A 24,184-nucleotide genomic window follows, 5' to 3' on the forward strand; every position below is an offset into this window, starting at 1 on the left:
AAAATGACTAACGTTTTACGACATGGAGTCAATTGTTAATTATGTCATCATTTTTCCAGGCCAAATATAATAGTTGTATGACTGCTTGGCCTGTTCTCTATCTCGAGAGACAACAAGTATCCCCTTGTGTGTAAGAGTGCTTGTGTGTGTAAGTGTGAAGCAAGGGTTGCGAAATCTCTGCAATCAAGAATGTCTGATTACAGGGGCAAGAATAATTTTAGGATGATTTGAAACAACGCCAATATAAGTGTGGAACATATACAGCACCTGCTATTCCAAACAGACAGACGATTTTAACCTAAGTAACCACCTTACACAGCCTAACATCAGTAGCTGAAAGGCCCGACATATAAAATCAACAGTAGGTTCTTTTAAATGACAGGGGCTCGTTCGAAATGAATGTTTCTGTTTAGACCACAATTGAAGCATGATACTTGACTTTTGGATTTTAAACTTTAATTCAAGCCATTATATATAAAAATGCCCTTGTAAAATCAACAATCAGTTCTCTACAGCGCAATGTAGACTATAGTGTTTTGCAGATTAAGTCACTGCGGGGGGGCATGTGAAGCTTTCTAATGGTCCCAACTAGAGCAGATAATCAATCGATTGATTGAATGATCGAAAATGAGAGATTTAACCGATTTTTATTATAAAAATATAATATAATCCCGAGCACCGTCGGGTCCCTGATAGTATATATATATATATATATATATATATATATATATATATATATATATGAATAAAATTTATACGAAAAATTTGAAAACTTTGAAGTGTCAAAAATAATGATAAAATCATTTTATCTACTTTTTTGTTGTAAGTCCAATACTTCGCTAAAATAGCTTCATCAGGGTAGGAAGTCCGGTCCGTGATTTTTTTTCTTTCATCATTTTGAAGTTAAGGAGGAAGTGATGACTGAGAGTAGAAGAGAAGATAAATATACGTGTTGTTCCGGTCGTTCCACGTGTGTTTTGCTCTCTTCTTCTATCTATCTTCTCTTCTACGTTTGACCTTAATAGGATTAAAACTCAAGACATTTCATGCAAACGGGAAACGCTCGAGGCGTATTTATTCTATCTTCTTCTATCTTCTTCTATCTTCTATCTATATTCTATCTATTCTTCTATCTTTCTTCTATCTTCTTCTATTCTATCTTCTATCTTCTTCTTCTTCTATCTATCTATCTATCTATTCTATTCTATCTATCTTCTTTCTATCTTCTATCTTCTTCTTCTTCTTCTTCTTCTATATAAATAAAATGAAGTCATTTTCCCTCTGCGTTTGATCTTAATAGGATTAAAACTCAAGACATTTCATGCAAATTCAATATGCACAAACTGCAGCGCATTATCTGAGGTGTGTTATAGGCATGTTACCTCTACACTTGCTAGATAATCGTACATTTCTATATTATTTCTGGTGAGATTTCACTGCCAAAACATTTAAGAATCAATGGAAGTTGTAAAATCTTTTCTCTCTATATAAAAAATATAAACAATGCATTTCTATATGCATCTCGAGAAAACGACGTTCCCGTATGTTTTTGTTTCGTTTCTTCTCATAGTCTCATTTTTCAGATTGCATTGCGGTTGTAAACATCTTTACGATATAACTCGCGTACAAACAATTTCTTCACTAGGAAAAATTACGTTTGGTCCTTAATCTTCAAATTCCTATTTCAGTCACCTAAATTACTTACTGTGACGGAGCTTAGGAATTTCGGCATAGAATGATATGCAGGTACATTATTACATTACGGCAAAACCACCGTTCACATTACACATGTCAACTTCGATAGGTTTCCGGGTATGCTGACACGGTTACGTGTTGTCTATTCCGAAAGCCTTTCTTAACAGTGGGAGGTTTGGGGTGCCTATTCCGAGACTAATTTAATTGAAAAATGTTTCGCTTTAATTAATGAGAACGGGAAAGTTTTACATGGAACATTTCTGGTTATTAAAAACAGATAATCAAATTTCTGGTTATTAAAAACAGATAATCACATGACATATTAATCAGGGTTTAATATGGGTGAGCGCCATTGGAAAACCAAAACAAACCCAAAACATTTATTTTTTTCTCAGACAAATATATTACGAAAAGTTTTTTGGAAATTAAATCAACTATATAATTGGAAAAAGAATAATTGAAAAGTTTGCGTAAAAAAATATAAGTTTAATAAAACAGTTTGGTAATGAAAGCAGCATTGGATTTGTATAGTTTTCTTTTTTGTTTTGTTTTTTGTTTTTATTCGAACAAACAAATAATTGAAAACGTTATTTTGAATTAAAGCAAGTTGGAAAGGTCAACAGCAACTAATTTTAAATGATTTTTTTTCTTTTTTGAACAGGGGAGTGTGTGGTTTTCTTATTTATTTATTTTTTAACGGTAATCGTTCTGCAGTTTAAATTTGGGGTTATTTATTTCATGCTTCGGCCATAGTCCACCCAGGATTTGCACAGAACGTGCGTGAAATAAAATGGCTTCTACAATTTTGGCAATAAAGCGTAGAAGCACCGTTATTCTTTGGATGATATTCTTTGGGGGGCACAATTTAAAAAATTAAAAAAAAAATTTAAATTACAACGGAGCGATTTTTAAGTTTCCCTTCCATTTTTTATAACAACCGAACAAATAAAGGGGGATTGATTTACTAGGTGTTTTATTAGAAGCTGAGCACTTATTAAAATTATTTTAGTTTTCAATTTTTAAAAAATTGAATACATGACGAAATTAAAAAGAATGGTACTCATGCAGAATTTGATCCCCCCATTACATTTCATTTCACCGGATTCAACGGAGCGTTGTTTAAATGTTGAAACACTAAATCAACATTTTATTTTTTGGCATAATTAATTAATTAATTAATGATGGGAGTATTTTTTCTGTTTACTTTCTTAACATCTGTTGACAAAAAATTAATTTCTACATTCTCTTGAAAAAAAACTTTTTCTCTACTTACACCTAACTATTTACAGTGTTCATGAAAAGCATTCATCTTTTTTTATAATAAAAATTCCGTTTGCAAAAAGAAACGTTTACTGCTAATTTTCTGTTAAAAAAAAGTGCTTGTTTTCCTGCAAAATACAATTTATGCTAAAAAAGGAATCTTTTTTTGAGGAAAAAAATTACAGAAAATATTAAAAGTAAATAAACAATACAAAATACAATTTTTCTTGAGAAATGTGTTCTATTTTAACAAACTGAGCCACAGCAACGCGTGGCCGGGTACAGCAGTTTTGAATAAAATTTAGATGAGAAATTTGAAAACTTTGAAGTGTCGGAAATAATTATAAAATCATTTTTATTTTATTTTTTTTTTGTTCTTGCTGTTGTAAGTCCAATATTTCGCTAAAAATTTAAGTTGTATTTTCTTTTTAAATAAATAGAAAAAAAAGGGTTTTCATATGAATATCAGTATACAAAAACAAAAAAAAGTAATTTATAAGAGTATAGATTTGAATTAGTCATGCCAAAAGTTTATTTTAAGAAAAATCTAAAATACTTGCGCACGTGAAAAAAAAGTTATAATAAAAATATGTTCATTCTAAATTCGGAAGCTGACAAATTCAGCTAAATTTTGAAGTTATATAAATTCATTGTAAAAATCCTTTGATAGACAAATATTTGCTTTCTGGTTCTGTTTCAAAGTTAATTACTACAGTAATGTCCTAAGATGTTTAATTAAATACAAAAACAATTCGCTTGTACAAAAAATTAAATTAATTATCCCCCCAAAACGAGAGATTCTGGCTTAGCAGAATCACAACAAACGAAATATCGTCCAAGTGTGTATTCCAAAACCCAAAATCTCAGAAAGTAAAAAGGTTGTCTGAAAATGACGTAGTTAAAGAGAGGTAAATAGTGCTGTTTTTCTTTCAGCCGTGCATCCGTACATTCCTATCGTGAATATTTGTATAATTTAAACATTTTTTTTTATTTAATTATTTTTCTATGTTCATGCTTTTAAATTATTATTTTTTTTTTTACTTTTTAGGATTATATAAAAATTATGTTGCGCCGAAAGTTTCACATTCATTTAAGCAAGGAAAATATCAGAATCTCACAGATAACAATCATGCGAAACATGTAATCTCAAAACAAAAGGTAGAAATATTTTTTGCAATTATAATTTTTTGTGTGAAAACATTAAATAAACAATGCTTAATCCAATAATAACATCGGTAGTTCCAGAATTTAATTTTGCGTCGAGTTATATCGAATTCACTAATACAGATTTTAGGAGCCTTTTTCTGGAAAAAAAATTTTTTCTTTTTTTTTTTGTTACAGTTTACGATGCTTTATTTTCATAGAAAAGCAAAAATAAATCCATTCATTTTTTTTTTACTACTGGAAACCATAGCTTTAGTAAAGGTATTTTTTATTTAAACAAAATAATACATCTCCACTAAGATTAAAATAAAAATTAATGGGTTCATTATATTCCGTGATCATTTCCTGATTTTTGGTGAATTTTTTAAGTAAAAATAGGGGTTAAAATGTTTATACATTTTGAGCATCGGCATTCATTTTGCACGTATGTATGTTGTGTTGTGTTAGCTGACAATAACATGGAAAGGGTTATGATGGGCGGTTTTTTTTTTTGCAACCTTGTTCATCGTTTTGCAATATACTAGGTCAGCCTGGTTGGATATATTTTTTTTAATCCAACTGATATGGAATGTCATACTTTTAAACAATAATTTTATTGTCTTGTAAAACTAATACATTCAGTTTTAACTTCATTTTAATAAAATTATTTGAAACCGTATTTAACAGTAAAAAATATTTCACTACGAAAAAATAAAATTGTTGAATTGCTTTCTTCTTCTTTTTCTTCTTCTTCTTCTTCTTGTGTTTTTTATACAAAGGAGTCACCTCTTGTCAAGGCTCAGAGGACACTCGAGGATAAGAGTTAATGAGTGTGCGGTAGTAAATGAGAAAACGTAGTAATCGTTAGTTGTGGAAATGTGGTAAATTGGATTACTTAAGGGGATGGCTATTCGAGACTTTGTTTACGTTAGACTTGAAGACGACCATATTGTAGTCAACTGGAAAGAAGACAAACGGAACAGAGTTCTACAGGCGGGAAGTTCTAAGAAAGAAGCTTTGTTCATGGAATCTACGTTTAGGTTTAAGCACAGATAGAGGGTGGGGATATTATTAATAGTGATTTCAGTTAGACGAGTGTTTTTCGTGAAAGTTTGGCAAGGGTGGGGCATAGATTGAGTTTCGTTTTCTCTTCCTTATCTCCATTCGTCTTCTTCTTTTTCTTCTTTTTCTTCTTCTTCTTCTTCTTCTTCTTCATCTTCTTCTGTTTTTATCCTCCTCCTCCTTATTGTTAATGTTCTTCTTTTTCTTAAATTTCTTCTTCTTCTTCTTCTTCTTCTTCTTCTTATGCTCCTGCTTCCTCTACTTATTTTTTCTTCTTCTTCTTCTTCACCTCCTTTCTCTCTTTCTTCTTCTTCTTCTTCTTCTTCTTCTTCTTCTTCTGCAATGTGTTACAAGTCTGTCGTTGCCCCATCTGAAAGTTAAACTAGAGTGGGTCGTGTCAGACATTTTCTTTCTTAATCTTATTCATTGTGAGCCTCAATTGTCAACTAAATTTCGGTAAAACTTGTAAAAAATGCCCTGTCTTTTGGCTGTTGTAAAAATAGAACGGAAATTTAAATTTCGTTCCGTTTTAAATTCGGTACATTTTTACATTACATCCAATTCCTCGTTTACATTCGACATGTCAACTTTTATAGGTTTCCGGGTATGTTTACAATGTTGGGGTGTCTATTCCGAAAGCTGTTCTTAACATGGGGAGGTTGATTCGTTGTAAGCATATCCGAAAACCTATAAAAGTCGACATTTCCAATGTGAATGGTGAGTTGGAATTATGTGAAAAGAAAATGCCAAAAATGTACACCAAATTGAATTTTCGTTTAAAAATTAAATTATTTCGTTTTTGTTGATAAAATTTTATTTTAAAAAAATATTTTGTTTTATATATATATATATATATATATATATATATATATATATATATATATATATATATATATATATATATATATAAGTACGATTGTTGAATTTTATTCTTTCGATTATTTTCGTTTGGGGACGCAATAAAAAATGATTAAAGCGGGACAAAATTAAAATTTCCGTTCCATTTTTACAACAACCGTAAAACAAAGTATTCTCCGCAAGTTTTACCTAAATTTCTAATAAAAACTAAGAACATAATGATTTGCATTAGTGAAAATTCGTAGAAATTTACTGTTTATTTATTCATTGCAATTATTATTATTATTATTATTATTATTATTATTATTTTCGAAAAGTCCACATTATATGAAATATAAGGATTTTAAATAATAGTTTAATTTTCTAAAAAATAAAAGCACAACTAAAATATTCATTTTAGTTTTAGTTTACATCTGTAAATGTATGTAAAAATAACAATATTCCATTCAACATATAAGAGGCGTTCCAAAACTAATGCCTCCTATATTTTTATTCCGTCCAAATGAATCAGAAAAGATTGCAAATTGCATTGTTGTTGATGACTGAACTCATTCATTTATAACTTGGACGTTTTATCTTTCAGTTGCAGATATCGTTGAATAGTATTCTGGGCAACACCAAAATTATTGCTAGTTGTGCGCACACACACATATGGAGCTGGGTGCATACGCGCAAATATTGTTGACAAGTCTTCAAACCAAGAAATGTCATCAGAAATCATAACATTGAAAGGAAAGTACAAAAGATTTGAAACTCAATATTCTTCAGTTGGTCAAATTTTCGAAGATGCTAAACAAGGACTTGGAACGGGCTTTGAGTTGGCAATCATGAAGATGTGTCAAATGAATGTGAGTAAAACGAACAGAGAGAAGAAAAAAGACAGGGGCGGAAGCCGACCTGTGTCATCAGTCGTCAACAAGCCACTTGCCACTGAGCATCTTTCTCTCTCTCCCTCTACAGCATACTGTGAATATATTTTGGAGAGAATAAATTTTCGCTTTTTTATATATCCAAAATTGCCAATGTCTGTTATATATATTCGCCGTGTAGTTTTTCGAGAATGAAAATGATTATTTAGAATGTGGATTCGATTGACAATTTTTTTTTTTTTTTTTTTACACAGTGATCACCACTTATCAAGGCCCGGAAGCCACTCAGGGATAAGGATTGTATGGATGTGTTCAATTGTTGTATTTACAGCGTTGTTATTATATTTAAACGTCAATATGTTTCTTATTCGACGAATTTTCCTGCCTTCTGCGCATAGATGATCCCACATGATAAATTGAGAGATGTGTTGGTAAACAAATGGAATTCGGAAAAAGACAGAGAGAAAAACTTGATCAGCTGAAAAATGCTGAATTCCAAGTCCTTTGTACATTCCTTTCAATCATTATTTCATTATCATGATTTCTCATGACATTTATTGGTTTGAAGACTTGTCAACAATATTTGCGCGTGTGAACCCAGCTCCATATGACAGTGTGAGACTATAAGAAAGCAACCCCTAACATGGATCAGAAGCAGACATGTGTCATTGATTTCCTGGACAAAAGTGAATTGAGAATTATAGTGACTATGTAGGAAAATGAATTTTAGAGCACAAAATGTAGCCCGTTTTAATGGTGCCACTACCGTCTTCGTAGCTCCTCAACTTTTTGAGTTAAAAAATAGGAGGCCTTATTTTTGGAACGACCCTCGTAAACAAAATTTGATGAAATTTTATGGATGTGTTCAATTGTTGTATTTACAGCGTTGTTATTATATTTAAACGTTAATATGTTTCTTATTCGACGAATTTTCCTGCCTTCTGCGCATAGATGATTCCACATGATAAAACAGCTCCCAGGAAAGCAATGATAGAATCCAAATAGAAAACCAGAGAAAGCTGCTTCGTCGCCTCGAAGACAAATCCTGAAATAATTAATAGGAAATGAATAAAGAATAGTAATTCATTTGATAATTAGGTCTTTAAAGATTAGAGAGAAACAGTCTTGAAGTGATTTTTTTTAATATACAAATCATTGTCACGGAGAACACGTGTGAAAAAGACGTTTTTAATGTGAAGACTAACATGATCATGTCTGATTAAAGATAGAGTTGTGGACTATTGCATTCGCACAAATCTTTACAATCTTCAGTTTCTTGTGAATAATTGTGTGTACATTTCACCGCATGGGCATCAAACTATGCACTTCTAGTCTCTATAGAAACACGACGGTTCTTATCCATGGAATTCTTTATTTGGCCAATCAACTCTGGTGTTCTAACTTTCTTACTCCTCCCACACTTCTCATAATCCTTCACAGACTCCTTGCCTCCCTTGAATCTGTTATGCCACTCAAAAACTGATGCGCGATTCATGCAAGATGGTCCAAAAGAAGTTTGAAGCAGTCCATATGTTTCAATTGCATTTTTTTTACCAAGTTTAAAACAGAATTTTATTGCATATCGTTCTTCTAAAATGTCTTTACGTCTAGATTGCATTTTTGAAATTCACCAGTTGTGACAATCAGGCTTTAGTAGGGTGTATTCTAATTTTTTCTGCAGCTGTTCATTTGAACCAGAAATCATAAAAATTGGTCAGTCATCTCATAAGATGAATTGCAATAACATACTGAATTTTCGGGCGTCTATGACAATTTTTTAATGACTGTACTAAAAAGGTCTGGAAACTTATTGAAAAAACTTGGTATATATATATATATATATGGGCAGAAGCTGCTAAAAACAGCCTATCCTGCCTTGACAGAGTACAAAATAGACTTCGTGGCTTAGTGGGGGGTGCCCTTTTCTCTACCCTGCAACCTCTCTCCCACAGAAGAGACGTTGCGATCCTATCCTTGTTTTATCGTTATTTCCATGGCAGGTGCTCATCTGAACTCCAATCTTTCACGAAAAATACCCGTCTAGCTGAATCCACTGTGAAAAATTTCCCCCACTCTATATCTGTGCCTAAATCAAAACGCGGATTCCATGAACAAAGCTTCTTTCTTAGAACTGAACGCCTGTGGAACTCTGTTCCGTCTGTCTGCTTCCCACTGGACTACAACTTGGATGTCTTCAAGTCCAACGTTAACAAATTCCTAATGAACCGCCCCCTTAAGTAAACACTTCATCAAATCTCCACACTAACGTAATGTACTTGCAATAACCCTTATCCCTGAGTGGCTTCCGGGCCTTGATAAGTGGTGATCACTGTGTAAAAAAAACAAAATATATATGTGTGTGTGTGTGTGTGTGTGTGTGTGTGTGTGTGTGTGTAATGGTAAATATTTTTTGTTCAGTATACATATATATTCTGGTAATTATATTTTAGTAAGTTTATATGTATTAGTGTTAGGACGATTAATCGGCATTGGGAATAGGAAAAATCAGAACTTTCTGAGGTATCGGAATCGGTATTGGAATCGGTATCGGAATCGAAAAAATTATAGCTTAATTTCCGATTCCAAACCGATTCTTCTAATTTTATTTTTTTTTTTTTGGCAATAAAAATTGAAACAAGCACGAATTGCTTTTTTATTAGAGGTCATTTACAACATAAGACTAAGAAGAGCCATGGAGTGGATTATAAATCTTATTTACAGATTTGATTATCAGATTTTAATTTATTTTATTTATTGGGCATTTATTGAAAATTAAGCTGTTTGTTCCCTTTGCAAACTTTTTGCATTTATTCGCTGAATGTCTATATGCCCAATCTGAGGAAGTTCACTTGATTATTAAAAGGTTTTAAATGTTTTATACGGGGTTATTAAATTTTGTTGGCGCCAACTGTACATTGGCGGTGTCTGTCATCGACCTCTTTTGAAAAAATGTAAGTTTTATGGCACTTTTCTGTGGCAAGTGAAAAATATGGATGATTAGGTCTACAAAATCTTTGATAAGATACATAAAGAGAAAACATTCTGAAGATTTTCTTAATTTAAAAGGAAATTATATTTACATTTAAACTTATAGACTTACCCCAAAAAAAGAATGGGATTGGGACGTTTATTATTGTAATTAACAGAGGAAAAAAAGAAATGATAAACACATATGCAACAAGTAAATGTTATCAAAGGCAACCGGTCTTACTCATTACAGTTATTTTGAATGCAAGCAGAACAATTACGGCGACAAAGTACTGTCAACAAATGAATGACATGCATCAGAAACTTAGACAATGATCAGCATTAATCAACAGAAAAGGCCCAATTCTCCTCCACGGCCATGCTTGACCGCACGTCGCTAAACCGATCTTGCAAAAGTTGAAGGAATTGGGCTATGAAACTCTGCCTCATCCGCCATAATCTTCAGACCTTTCACTTACCGACTACAACTTTTTCAATCATCTTGACAACTTTTTGCACGAGAAATGCTTCAAACATAACATAACTCTACAAGCGAGTAGGATGCGAACTGTGCGCTCAAATTTCTTAAACTTGTGATAGACGAAAGGTTGACATGAAACTATTGAGCCACTGGCAAAATCTGTCATAAATACTAATAAATAACAAACGTAAAAACTGAGACTAACCATTCATTATAGGATATATAATGGACATAATTCCAGTTGACACTGTTACAATGCTGTAAGCCCTCGTCATTTCCTCTATTCCAAGAATTGCTGAAATCAATATAATCCGGAGCGATGATCCAAAGTCTGTACGGTAAAAAATAAAATAATAGTATCACTTTCATTGCATTACTTTGCGTGAGATTAATCACCACGCACTTTTAATATAAACTCGATATTATTACATACGAGGATACTAGCCTTCAATAAGTTTCAAGACATTTTTGTACGGGAATTTAAAATTGTTGTAGACACTTGAAACTTCAGTATGTTATTGCTATACATCTTAGTGACTAATTTTTATTATTCAAATTAACAGCTACAGCAGGAATTAGAATACACCCTACTAAAGCCTCATTATCAGAGCTGGTGAATTTCAAAAATGCAATCTGCACGTGAAGACAATTTAGAAGAACGATATGCAATAAAATTCTGTTTTAAACTTGGAAAAAATGCAACAGAAACGTATGGAATGCTTCAGATTGCTCTTGGACCATCTTGCATGCATCGAGCATCAATTTTTGAGTAGCATAAGAGATTCAAGGATGGCAGGGAGTTTGTAAGGGATGGTAAGTCTGGGAGGAGTAAGGAAGTACACAATTATTTGTGAGGAATTAAAGATGCGGAAGCTTTGAGCAAAGTTTGTCCCAAGGATTCTCAGAGAAGATCAGGAAGAAAGACGTTGTTATGAGAGCAGGGAGATGGTTGAGCTGATCAATTCAGATGCCTATAGTCAGGACCTTACTCCTTGTGAATTTGGAAGCTCAAGGAAAACTTTAAAGACTGCCGTTATGCGGCAATTGATTAGATGAGACAGATTGTAATGAGGGTCGTTGACACACTTACACAAAAAGACTTCTATAGGGCTTTCAGAAGCTGTTGGGACGCTAGAACATGTGAATTGCATTTGGAGGAGATTACTTCGAAAGGAATTAGAGTTTCATGTGTGTATTATCAATAAAAGTGTCCACACAAAAAAAAACGTCTGGAAACTTATTGAATGCAATTCGTATATTTCGCTACCAAAATTAAAATAAGCTCAATAATTAATAGGTACAATGAATCTGGGTTTTCATATATTTATAATAAATATTCTAAAAAATAATTTTAAATATTCGAATACAATTCCGGAAATAAATATTCATCATCGCCCATTTTATGTACATGCCTGTCTGAAAATCCATTTTTATTACAGTTAAGTAAAAGTTTCCAAACGGTAAATTTTATCACTTATATTCTAGGATAATATCATATGAATAATATAAATATATCAAAAAGCATTTAAAAATATTTCCAACTCAAGAGATAAAAAGGATAGGTTTTTTTTAAACTTTTTGTTTTACTAAAATTATTTTCGAAAAAATAATGAACGAATTTTCATAGAATGTGATTTAAAAGATCATTGATGTAGATCAGGAGGAAAATTGGGTCCAGGATGAACTGCAGCATTAATACTGTAAGCTTCTGATTTCTGCCCATCAACCACTACTCTTATGAACTTATCAAAGAGAAATGATTTAATAATTGAGAAGACATTTCTAGCTATACCGTAGTTGGAGATCTTGTGGAGTAGGTCTTTATACCATACACTACCGAAAGATTTGCTAATCCTATGAGATATAACCTAACTAATCCTATGAGATATAACCGTTAGCACATCCGTTTGCATGTCACTAAGGAGTTTATTTTGCTGAGGTGTTTGACTAATTCTCTATTTAACACAGATTTCAGCAACTTATTCATGGTACATAGGAGATTTATTGGTCTGTACTGAGAGGGAGATGACCGATCGCCTGAATTCTTAAATACGGAGCATATTGATGAGGTTTTATAGGGTGTTAGAAAGCAATTCTCCTTAAGACAACGCTTAAACAGTTTTGTAATGTAAGCCTCCCACCGCAGGTCAACAGATGTGGCCCTTTACCCTGTCGAAACTGCAATGGCCATGATCGTCTTCTTCTGGGAGTACTTAACAGGATTCTCTCGTTTCGCAAGCTTCGTTGTCGGTTCCCGACGTCGGCGTTCGTTGACATTCAGTTAGCTTCTCGTGCAAATCAAAGAAAACAAACTCAGAAGGTTCTAGTCTACTAAAAGTTAATTCACGAAAATTACAGGTGTTTTACATATGCACAATTTTTCAGTTCGATTACACCAGAAAACAGTCCCAAATCTTATTCTTCATTCTCCGCGATGGTGACCGTGATGAAGAAAGGGGATTGGTGGCGTTTTCATGGGTGCGTGTGTTTCTCTCGAGATTCGGCTTCGATTTGATAATTTTAGCTCGGGCATTTCGCTTATATTCCAAGGGAAAGGGTTGGTTCGGGAAATCTGCTGGACCAATTAGGATTACACACGTCAATCGGGGAATTCACGAATCTTGCGTGTGTGCAAACTAAACAGAGCTTTCATAAGCCTGCGAATCTGGGATCAGAACTCAAATTTATTCACACGCTCAGTAGGTTAACACTTTAACCTCTCGCACTCAGAAAGCCAGACATCCGGGAGGTTGGTTGATCGCATAGGATGGTAGTAGCTGCAAAGTTCTTGGCTAAGAGTTTGGTTTTATTAGATGCTGACGAGATTACCTCAGGTCCATTGATGATGGCTATATTTAGAGCCCTGTTCGGTATTTGCCAAAGCTGGTGGAAACCAATCCCATACTTTGGAATTAACGGACTGAGCATACAACTCTCTTGCTTTCTTTATTTCTCTTTTACAATGGTTGCTGGCAATCCTAAAAGCGGCTTTAGTCTCAGTACATCTATTACGTTAGATGCAATAGAAAAAGTGATTTCTGTGCAGCAGCACATTCTGCAGAGAACCACTGCTGGCTGATAGATTATTGCTGCAATTTTGAGGGGGTATGAAGCCGTCTATGCCTACAATCAACCATTCCTTCGGGTCTAATGCTATAGAGTAAAATTTCTTTTAAACATGAAACGCAGATGTAGATCTGATATAAATGTACAGAAGCTCTCCCAATCAGCGATAGAGTATCGATATACTCAACGATGGAGAGGCATGTCTGAGGACTTATTGCATTTAGTTTTTATCTTTATACAACCAAGTGGTCGGAAGATCCCAGAGGAGACAGAACGGAGGACGAACATAGCTCAAGATTAGTTGTGAGAAAAAGATCTAGGAAGCGTGCATACTGGTCATCAATGTCAGGCACACGGGTGGGTTCGTAGAATAATCTGAGTTAGATCATGAGCAATGGAGAAATCATGACAGAAGTATTATTATTATTATTATTATTATTATTATTATTATTATTATTATTATTATTGTTGTTGCTGTTGTTGTTATTATTATTATTATTATTATTATTATTATTATTATTATTATTATTATTATTAAGTAGATGCATCAATGCAAATCTGTTGGATACTTACTATGGCCGGCGGACAATATAACCGCACATAAACTTAGTGTTTCGAAGCTTTGAGAAAAAGGAACCAGCATTGCACCCAATGACACACTGCACAGAGCCGCGACTAGAATAAAGCTTTGGGGGATGTGTATGATATCGACCATGAATCCAAGCAAAAGGTTACTTGTGGTGCTGGCGATACCATAGATTGCCATAATCATAGCGCCTTGCTCTCGATCCAATCTTATATTATCAGCGTAAAGAGGGAGATATATCGGCATAGATTCTGCTACTAAATATAAGAAAACATAAACTTCAGTCGAAACAAAAAATACATATTATTTTTATATGATGTTTGTATATTTTTGACATGAGGTTTGCTAATTGTTTTGTTTTGTTTTTTTGTTTTTTTGTTTTTGTATAATTTGGATTGTCTGGAATATCTTTCTCATAGTGGCTATTTTTTCACAACGTTTCGGCCGATATAACTGTGGAGGGCAGGATGGCCGGTTTGTGTAATTAAGATCCCATCCTCCATGTTAGTTCGATGGATTGGATTGAATAGAAGTGTGAATGAAAAGCAAAATATCGCATAATGATGACGAAAACATATCGGCATATATTAGTGAAAGAATGCAGATTTATTTACATAAATTTACATGAGAAATAATAAGGATATAGATAGTAAGAATAAGAGTTAGTTGAGAAATGAGTAACGTTACTTGTGATTGACGAGAGACTGACGGGTTAGTCAGGAAAACTGGTTGGTGGTCGATGCCACCGGAGAGGTCTCTGTTACATCTTGACTGCTTGAGGGTCCAGCGCGAAAGAGGCAGAAATATAAGAAAAAGGAAGTGACGTGGCTGTGTCGCTCTCCGGTTATCGGAGTTACAAGGCGACAATCGGATTAGCCTGGGAGTTTCAATTACCACATAACTTCCAACTGTCTTGTGTTCTCATCAAATAATACAAAAACAATTATTAAAACCTATCTAATACATAAACAAACATCATATCAAACAAACGAAATGGACCCGAATTTATTAAAAAAAAAAAAAGAAAAAGAAAAGCCATAGACTTAGCACTATTTTTCACCATTCATTAATAACATCCAGGGTGAATGCACCTGAATACGGAGGTTACAATGGCCGAAACTTTGTGAAAAAATCAACCAAAATGAGTACCATAGTCGAAACAATCTATATTATTTTATTGCAGATATGTTGTATGTATATAATTATTGTAATGATATATATGTGTGCTCATAGATGTATAACTGCTTTTAACAATTCTTGCCATGTGTATTCTATTATCGATATACCACATATATGTGTACGTATATATATATGTACATATATATATTAGGTTATATCGATATACATATATATATATACCTACATGTGTGTATATATACACATATATATACACATATGTGTACGTATATATATATATATATATATATATATATACGTACATATATATATTAGGTTATATCGATATATATATATATATCAGGTTAATCGATATATATATATATATATATATATATATATATATATATATATATATATATATATACAGGTTGTCCAAGTAGAATGCATACACATTTAAATAATTTGAAACCAGATTTTATTTTTTTTCTTTGCAGATTAAAGTTATCGATCTTAATGGTGGCAACTAGACTAATCTTTGAAGTAAAAAAAAATCCTTCTAAAATGCTACTGGAAGCATGAAAACGCTGAAGTGCAAAGACAGTTTAGGAGTGTGTATACATCTTTTTTGGTTTTGGACACCCTTTATATATATATATATATATATATATATATATATATATATATATATATTAGGTTGTCCCAAAATTTCGTAAACACCTGCAAAAAAATGAAATTTTACTCGTGAAGTAATAACAAAAATTAATCCTCAAAATAAAGCCTAGCATTTTCTAAGACGCCCTGCCATCGATCTTTAAGCTTTCTTTAACTGCTCCTCCTATGTTTGCTGATGAGGAGACTTTGTTTTTAAAGGGTAAAACTTTTGTCAAATTATTGTCAATATTTATTGTCAATTTAAAGAAAATGAACATCGTTTTTGAAACGATCGTACAATCTAGTGGATTTTGTTTTCCTTTTGAAACTGATTTTTAATTCATAAATATGAATCGTTTTACTCAATATTAAAATAGCTCTAGGATATCTATACTTATTGAGCTTTTTATATGAGCACTGTTTTTCTTTTAATAGTATTAATACATCTACTAGTACATTAGTCATGTTTTGTTGGAAAAGAAATATCTCATTTGTTAGTGTCCTGTTATACTCATGTTATACGCGAAAAGTGAACACTAGACGATTATAAACAATATAGAAACTAGATGATCACGTACACGAAAGACTTTTTTATTGCATTTTCACCCCAAACAAGGCACGGTACCACTTTGAAGTAGGGGGCTACTATTTGGGACCTAATTGCAGAGATACTATTAAGGGAGTTGAGCAGCAATATGTTTGTTTACATTACTCTTGAACTTCTGAATGTCAGTACAGTCGGAGAAGCAGGAACCTGGAAGGGAATTACAAGGTTTAGCAGTTCTGTGGAAGAAACTATTAGAGTAAGAGGGTTTCTGGCATCTAGGTATCTCTACTGTGTAGGGGTGGGATGTTGCTGCTTGTGGGGTTCGTTGAGGGGATTTACGTCGAGGAGGTACAAGGGTTTGTAGTTCTTCGAGCACATACTGTTAAAATACTTGTAAAACAGGCAGAGGGATGCAACATTTCGTCAGTGGGAGAGAGGCTTAAGCCTAGCTGACAGTTCAAGACATTAGGTTGGAGACTCTCTTCTGAGCCCTGTCTAGGATAAGAGACTAGTAGCAGATGCACCAGCCCAAATGTGACAGCAATACTCCATAAATGGGCGAATGGTGGCCTTGTGGAACTACAGGATACTTTCAGACGTAAGTAATTTTCTAGCACAGTAAAGAGAGCCCACCATTCCTTGCAGCAGCCACGGCAATGCCCTCTCGATGTATCTTTTCCAGCTGATGTCCTTGTAAACATTAAACCGAGGAGTATATACACTAGCATACACTTAACATTCTAGACAACCATAGAGGCAATGTCATAAATATATATATACACGATATACATAACTACTTATATAGATGACACAGACACGTTATTTACACAACCATTATATGATAGCTTCCTTCAGTCTTGACAGACTATGGATATCCACTGTAAGAGTTCCTGCGCGTGGAATTTTTGTGACAAGAGTTGCGCAATCTTCAACCACACCACTCCTGGGTTGGTTTTGTTAAATACCAGTGGCAAGTGGAGGTTCGGGACGACTGGAAACAATGCCGAGATAAGCGGAGAGCACACACAGCGTCTAGAATTCCCAAAATAGTCATCTTAGTACTAGCCAAACTCAACATTGCTTAACTTCGGTGATTTGACGAGAATTAGGTTGTTAACGTGACTATACCGTTATATATACGCGGTATATAACAGGGTGCGATTTGGTTATACATTTGTTATGTAGACGACTATTTAATATAATTACTAATATATTGTGTTTCCATTAAATACCGAGTTGTGTCTTTCTTCCGGCCATTTACGAGACTACAACAAAGATTGGGTGAAATATTTGTCACTTGTTCTCTTCTGTTGAGTAAAAAAAATATATAAAGCAAACTGTAAGTTATTTTCGTGAAAATAACAAAGTGTCGACAGATTTGCGTAAAGAAAATCTTGCTGGTAGAATTGTCATTGTTTGGGAATGTTTCTAGTGGAATGCGATTTGCAATTAAATTCGTGAACCTTTCCTGAAATAAAATATACATAGACCAGAAAGTAGGACACTGACAATGGTCATGAAATGTTTGCGACATGACTTAATTAGTTAATAATCTATCGATTTAACTTGACGCATTAGAAAGAGGACCACCTTTTGGTTTACTTTCGGCACTTTCGTAACCCTAACTTTCCTTATTTTGTCCTTAACAAAATGCCGACAAGATTGCCAATGTTGTATATCGAGATATCTTATAAAACATGTCATATGCTGTATGTGAATATATGTCTGCTTGTGATCGTCTAGGCTGTATATTTTAACGTTTATGCAGCAGTTATAACAGGAACTGATTGACGTGGACATATCGAACATGTGTAGGCAACAATTCTTTTAACAGATGTAAATAACACAACACATACCTGAATTATTTATGAACATTTATTCTCGTTATCTGGCCAGCATTTTCAGAGATTACACGTTCTTACATCTTGGCTGTCCGAAGTGACGCCGCTTCCCACGTCAATTTGGTCGTCTGTTCACTCTGGTGGTCAAACTTCAACTGTCGACTCTAAACTTCCCGACCTCTGACCTCAGTTCCGTTATGTCAGTAATTAAAAGACACGTCGCCTTAACGTGACTATTCCGTCACGTACGCCTGTTCAAGGTTATTTTGTTTATATTTAACCTTGCTAAATTATATAAACATCCCAGCTAAAAGCTATTGCTAACCTTAATTCTATAAACAATAAATAACTCCTAATATAAACTATTTTAAGACTATCATTGAATAAATAGATAGACAGATAGATCGATAATAACTAATGTACTTTTAACAATATTAATTAGCCAACACTCCTCCTTTTCTTTTTTCTTCAAAATGTATACCTATGGATACATTTTCTAATCTCCCTATTCTCACTTTATTTTTTACACCTGTGAGCCAGGAAAATGTCAGATAACAGCCAAGACATTTTTTGCAAATCAGAACGCTCCTCTCAGATGGGGGACTGACCTTTCAATCCCATTTTCCGACCCTTGCGTCACATTCCTCACTGTGGGAGCGAAACATATATCTCGTCATTAACATTATCGAGGATTATATATCGATTTAACTTGACGCATTAGAAAGAGCGACACCTTTTGGTTTACTTTCGGCACCTTTGTAACCCTAACTTTCATTATTTTTTCATTTAGCCCTCGCATTCCATGGGCGATCTTTCTGATAAAGAGAATTGCTGTTTTGTTGTTGGCTAATTTTTAACCTAGAAATATATATTTTTAAGCTCCTTACATTAAGTGGCTTCATGCCTTGTGAGCGATATCTATTTCAAAATCGTATTAATAACGTCACGACCGCATCTCATGTCTGTTGTTTACAATGTGTGAATTCTGAAACATTCATTCCTAAATATTGCCATTCAGCCATTGCGTTGATGCGGGTTGCTCCAAAGCCAACCGAATCTAGGCTTTTTTTTACATGGTGGTCACCACTTATCAAGGCCCGAAGGCCACTCAGGGATAAGGGTTATTGCGTGTACAGTAATCAATGAGATAGTATTGTAGTAATCATTAGTATTGGGGGTTTTGATAGAGTGTCTTACTTAAGGGGGCGGTTTGTCAGGAGAGTGTTTATGTTGGACTTGAAGACGTTCAAGTTGTAGTCAGGTGGGAAACAGGCAAGCGGCAGAGAGTTCCACTGGCGTGCAGTTCTAAGAAAGAATCTTTGTTCGTGGAATCTACGTTTGGATTTAGGCACAGATAAAGAGTAGGGGGGAATTATTAACAGTAGTTTCAGCCAGACGGGTGTTTTTCGTGAAAGATTGGCGCGGGGCGATGAGGGATTGGAGCTCAGGCGAGCACCTGCTATGGAAATAACGATAAAACAAAGACAGGCTTGCAACGTCTCTTCTGTGGGAGAGAGGTTGCAGGGAAGAGAAAGGGGCATCTCCCACGAAACCACGAAGTCTATTTTGTACTCTGTCAAGGCAGAATAGGCTGTTTTTAGCAGCTCCTGCCCAGATGTGGCAGCAGTACTCCATCCTTGGACGTACTTGGCTTTTATACAGATAGAGAATTGCATTAGTAGTGAGATATCTTCTGGAGCGGCAACAGATTTGATGCACGTGTTCCATTTCAGATCAGGAGTAAAGGTCAAACCCAGAAGCTTGTCAAAACATGGAGCCTCCCCAAGACGAGAGCCATCCATTTCAATTGACGCCAGATGGGGATCAGAGCGTTGATGATGTAAAGATAGAAGCTTGGTTTTGGATGCATTAAAAGTGACCAGCCACCTCTTCCCCCATTGTACCATGCGCTCGAGATCAGAGGAGAGAGAATTAGAGAGAACTTTGCCATTTACAGCCTTTGATGTGTTGCCATAGATGGTCGTGTCATCAGCATAGATGTCAACGAATTATATTTTTGAAAGGCCTTTTCCCCTGTGCAGTTCTAGCAGGTCAACCTTATCAGTCTTTGCCTTATCGCTTTGTGAAAAGGTTAGTTTCTTTCTAATCGCCTGAAGCGCCTCCATTGGGGAATATCGACGAGATTGCCAAGACGCTTTTTGCAAGTCAGAATGCTCCTCTCAGACCCTTGTGTCACATTCTTTACTGTGGTAGCGAAATGTATATCTTGTCATGAACATTATCGAGGATTGTTGTTCACAAATATCATACCATGTTTTAACATGAACAAATACACAAATATCAAATAAAACAATTATAGATTGAATGGTAATTAATGTTAATCAATAACTGGTCATCACTTACCCGAATGGGCTGTGTAAATAGCCAACAATAAATAAAAGTATTTATTTCTAAATGCTGTTGCATTGCAACAACTACTAATTCGCTTCCTAACCCTAACCGGCATTGTCTGTGAAGTAATTGACATTTCCACTTGTAACGTCTTAGGTATTGGCTTGATATTTTCACTGATGCGTTGGTTGCCGTCATCCTGAAAATAACAATTTTTTAATTAATTAAAAATTGAAACAAAAAGAAAAACAGAGTATTGATATTTGAAGAGTTAGGCTATGGGCCAGAGGCTACAAAAGGACTTAGTTTTTGAGCTGGTGGATATTTTATTCATATGAGAAAACGTCAAGTGTTTCTAGGAGTACTTTTCATGATGATTTTTAATTTAATCTGAAGATGTCTCCAGGCAAAGTGTGCGCACTGCTTCAAAAAAGGGAGATAATACAGGGTATGTCATTTACGGAAAAAGTCCATTTTCATGGTTTACTTTATGTAAAGTGCAATTTAAATAAGTAGTTTAACACATTAAAGTGTATCAACAAGAAGTTGATGTCTATTCTCTTATATAATGTGTTAATTTATTAAATTAGGAATTTTCAGCAAATAAAATAACTTGTGTAAAGCCATATCAACGAAAACTTTACTGTGTATTGTCGTATCAGTTTCTCAAATTGAATATATCCTCATAAAATACTGCAATTTACATTAATTTGATAAAACACATGAACAGTATTTATATATGTTTCCAAATCTTGTGCCTTTCAAAAATCATAGATGGAAGAAATGTTTTCAAATATTTCTGGTGATTGAATGACTTTCCTTCATTTTGGATGGTCATTTACTTATTGATGTAATTTTGTCACACATGCATATTGACTGATATACAAACCTTAATGCTGAGACTAATTTTGACTTTATATAGAAAACAATCTGGTAATAAGAGTTTTTTCAGTTACGTTGAAAAAAATTGCTATGAAATAATACATTTAGAAAAGGAATTGAAAAATAATTGATTGTTCTCTAATCCTGAAAGCTCATCTTATCATTAATCATCTGAGGAGTCAGAATCTTCTATTTCACTGAACTACTGCATTTAATTATTTTCAACAACATTAAAACAATCTACACACTGGCAAAGGTCGGTACAAGGCAGTGTTTGATGAACATAAGAACAACGCTTGGAGTCACAGCTGTTCTTCTATCAGTTACACTTTACTAAGTTGATTAATGTTGAATTTTTTTTGGGGGGCTGCTCCAATTAACAACTAGTGCTTTATCTTCATATTTCCAGCCATGGTTTGTTGGAGGAGAAGCATTAATATTAATGCAAGGACATTGCCGCCAAATAGCAGCCTGATAATTTGCTATTTCCACATGTAATCGTAAACTATTTTGACAAGGTGGTAAAGTATTATCAAATTTTCCAGTCATGTGAAAAATATTAAAACGGGCAATATTTACAAAAGAAACATTTCTCTGTCCAAACAGAGAGCACACAATTTTTTTCTAGTTGTTGGAACAAATTGTCAGTCAGGTATTAGTTGCAGCCTAATAGTGTGAAAGTTTGAAGAAGTTCCTCTGTTTCTTTCATCAGTTCAAATGGTTTTATTTTCCCCTTTCCCTTAATACTGCTAACAGTGTCACAGCCAGTGAATGCTTCTATGACTTTATTAAGACGATCGAATTCAAACGTAATGAGAACAAACATCTCTTTGCTCAAATCCCTACTTAGAGTGTCCCTGTATGCATAGTCGATAATTCACAATATCCCCTTACGTTTCATTTGCATTTGTCTTGTTTAGGGGTAAATATGAGTAAAAGAAACTAAAAAAATAAAATCATATCTAAATCTAAATCTAATATATAGAAGGCTATATTTCTGTCTGTTTGTCTATATTTTCAAACAATATCCCGAAACTAAAAATCGCAAAGCGGCGCGAGGTGACGCAAATGATTGGATTTTTTTACGGACGGTTGTTTTTATGGGTATTTAGCGTGTTCAAATTTTCATAGTGAGACTGCTCTGTCAAAACTGGCGACAACGCCTGGCGTACAGCTTAGTGGTAGGAACCACAAAAATCACAGATATGCAGATGATGCCGCCTTGATTGCTGATTCAGGGGAAAAAACTACAAGAACTCCTGGATGTAGCAGCTGAAGAAAGTCTGAAACTGGAACTGTCAATCAACTGTCAGAAAACGTTTTCAATGTTTTGCAGTAAGAAAACTCAGATACATCGTTATAATCTATCCGTTAACTGAACCGCGATACATCAGAAGCAAACCTTTACGTACTTGTGAAGCATGATTACATCAGATGGTCAATCAGAATCCGACAGTAAATGCAGAATAGCTGTGGCGAAGAAAACGTTTATGAATATGAAAGGCGTTCTCGGTACACGAAATGTGAGTTTTTATAATCAAAAAAGGCTGCTAAAGTTTTCCGTCTGGTCAGTTCTTACATATGGATGTGAGTCTTGGACAATAAACAAAGCTATGGGTGGACGTTTGGAGGTTGCTAATATGTGGTTCCATCGACGAATGCTTAGCATTTGTTAGACAGAGAGAATGTCAAATGCTGAAGTCCTAAAAAAAAATGAAGGTCGATCGCTTGCTGATGCGGACCATCAAGGAAAGGTAGTGCTACTTTGCTGGACAACTATTGCACGAAAAAGAGGGAATCGAAAAGAACATCTTGGATAACGAAACTACGGGAAAAGAGCTAGGGGAAGGCGAAGGATAAGGATATTAGACTGGATATGCAGAACAATAGGTGTCAACAGTACCATCGGACTCCGAGAACAAGCAATGGACCAAAGCCTATGAAGAACCTTACCATGATTCCATCTACGACATGAACATGCTACAATACAACAACGGGTTAAAATAGTTTTTAAGGGTCAAAAATGGGTCAAAATTGTAAAAAATCGTCGTACATTTTGTACATTCATTGTAGTTTATTTTTAATTTTTAAGTTTTAATCAGTTCGTATGCGTGTCACGTTGGTACAGTGGTGACGTTACTAGCTTTGAATTCAACAGTCTTGCTTTCAGTTTCGATTCTAACGAATAGCACCCAAATACTTTATTTTACTTTTGAAATCACGACTCTATAATGATATATACGAAATCCGGACAAATTAAAATATATTATATAGACGTATTTTACGACCGGGCAAAGCTGGGCGCGCTCCGCTAGTTTTATATAATATGGACCATTTCTTTTTTTTATCATTATTTAAATGTCAGAAGAAATCGTGAAATTTTGAAGAGTCTCGCATGTAAGAATAATTGTAAACTTACGCATTTTTGATCTTGTGTTTCCTTGTTTTCGTCTTCTACTTCAAAGCCAAAATTTGCAGCCCCTTCCATTTCATCGACAGAAGTTTGTTTGTTCTCTGAAAAGACAATGGACAATTATATAATAATTCTAGATAAGCGAAGGTAAATAATTAATGGAAAGCTATACATATTCCTCTTTTTTTTTCTTCTTTTTTTTTTGTACTCGCGCTTTCCAGGAATCTAGTGTCGTTTCTTGGATTATTTCAGAATAATAATGTCAAATATAAGCATGAATTAGAACAACTAATATCTATGTTTCTTAATTCCATATTTAGTATATTGTATAGTAATTCGAGTTGAGCCATAGCCACCGTAAAGAATACCCAGTCATTGAAAAGTGAAGTCAT

At 34.2% G+C, this 24,184-nt stretch overlaps 1 protein-coding gene across 9 annotated transcripts in view; it reads right to left on the bottom strand.

Annotated features, from left to right (window-relative positions):
• The window catches only part of LOC145278018 (monocarboxylate transporter 14-like), a 98,757-nt gene that overhangs the window by 17,199 nt on the left and 57,374 nt on the right, over window positions 1-24,184 (bottom strand). For 5 of the 9 annotated variants that reach the window (XM_080130213.1, XM_080130216.1, XM_080130218.1 and 2 more), the window contains 5 exons: window positions 23,799-23,893; window positions 20,510-20,696; window positions 13,975-14,244; window positions 10,541-10,666; window positions 4,553-7,932 (listed from right to left, as the gene is read on the bottom strand). In XM_080130213.1, coding sequence (XP_079986339.1) covers window positions 7,805-7,932; window positions 10,541-10,666; window positions 13,975-14,244; window positions 20,510-20,696; window positions 23,799-23,893 — 806 coding nt within the window. In that variant the 3' untranslated portion in view covers window positions 4,553-7,804. Of the gene's footprint in view, window positions 1-4,552; window positions 7,933-10,540; window positions 10,667-13,974; window positions 14,245-20,509; window positions 20,697-23,798; window positions 23,894-24,184 lie in introns of those variants that run through there. The other 4 variants (XM_080130214.1, XM_080130219.1, XM_080130215.1 and 1 more) reach the window with 4 other exon arrangements.

This window comes from Euprymna scolopes, chromosome 6 (genome assembly GCF_053919585.1).
Source record: "Euprymna scolopes isolate OS-2025 chromosome 6, ASM5391958v1, whole genome shotgun sequence".
Lineage (NCBI taxonomy): Eukaryota > Metazoa > Mollusca > Cephalopoda > Sepiida > Sepiolidae > Euprymna > Euprymna scolopes.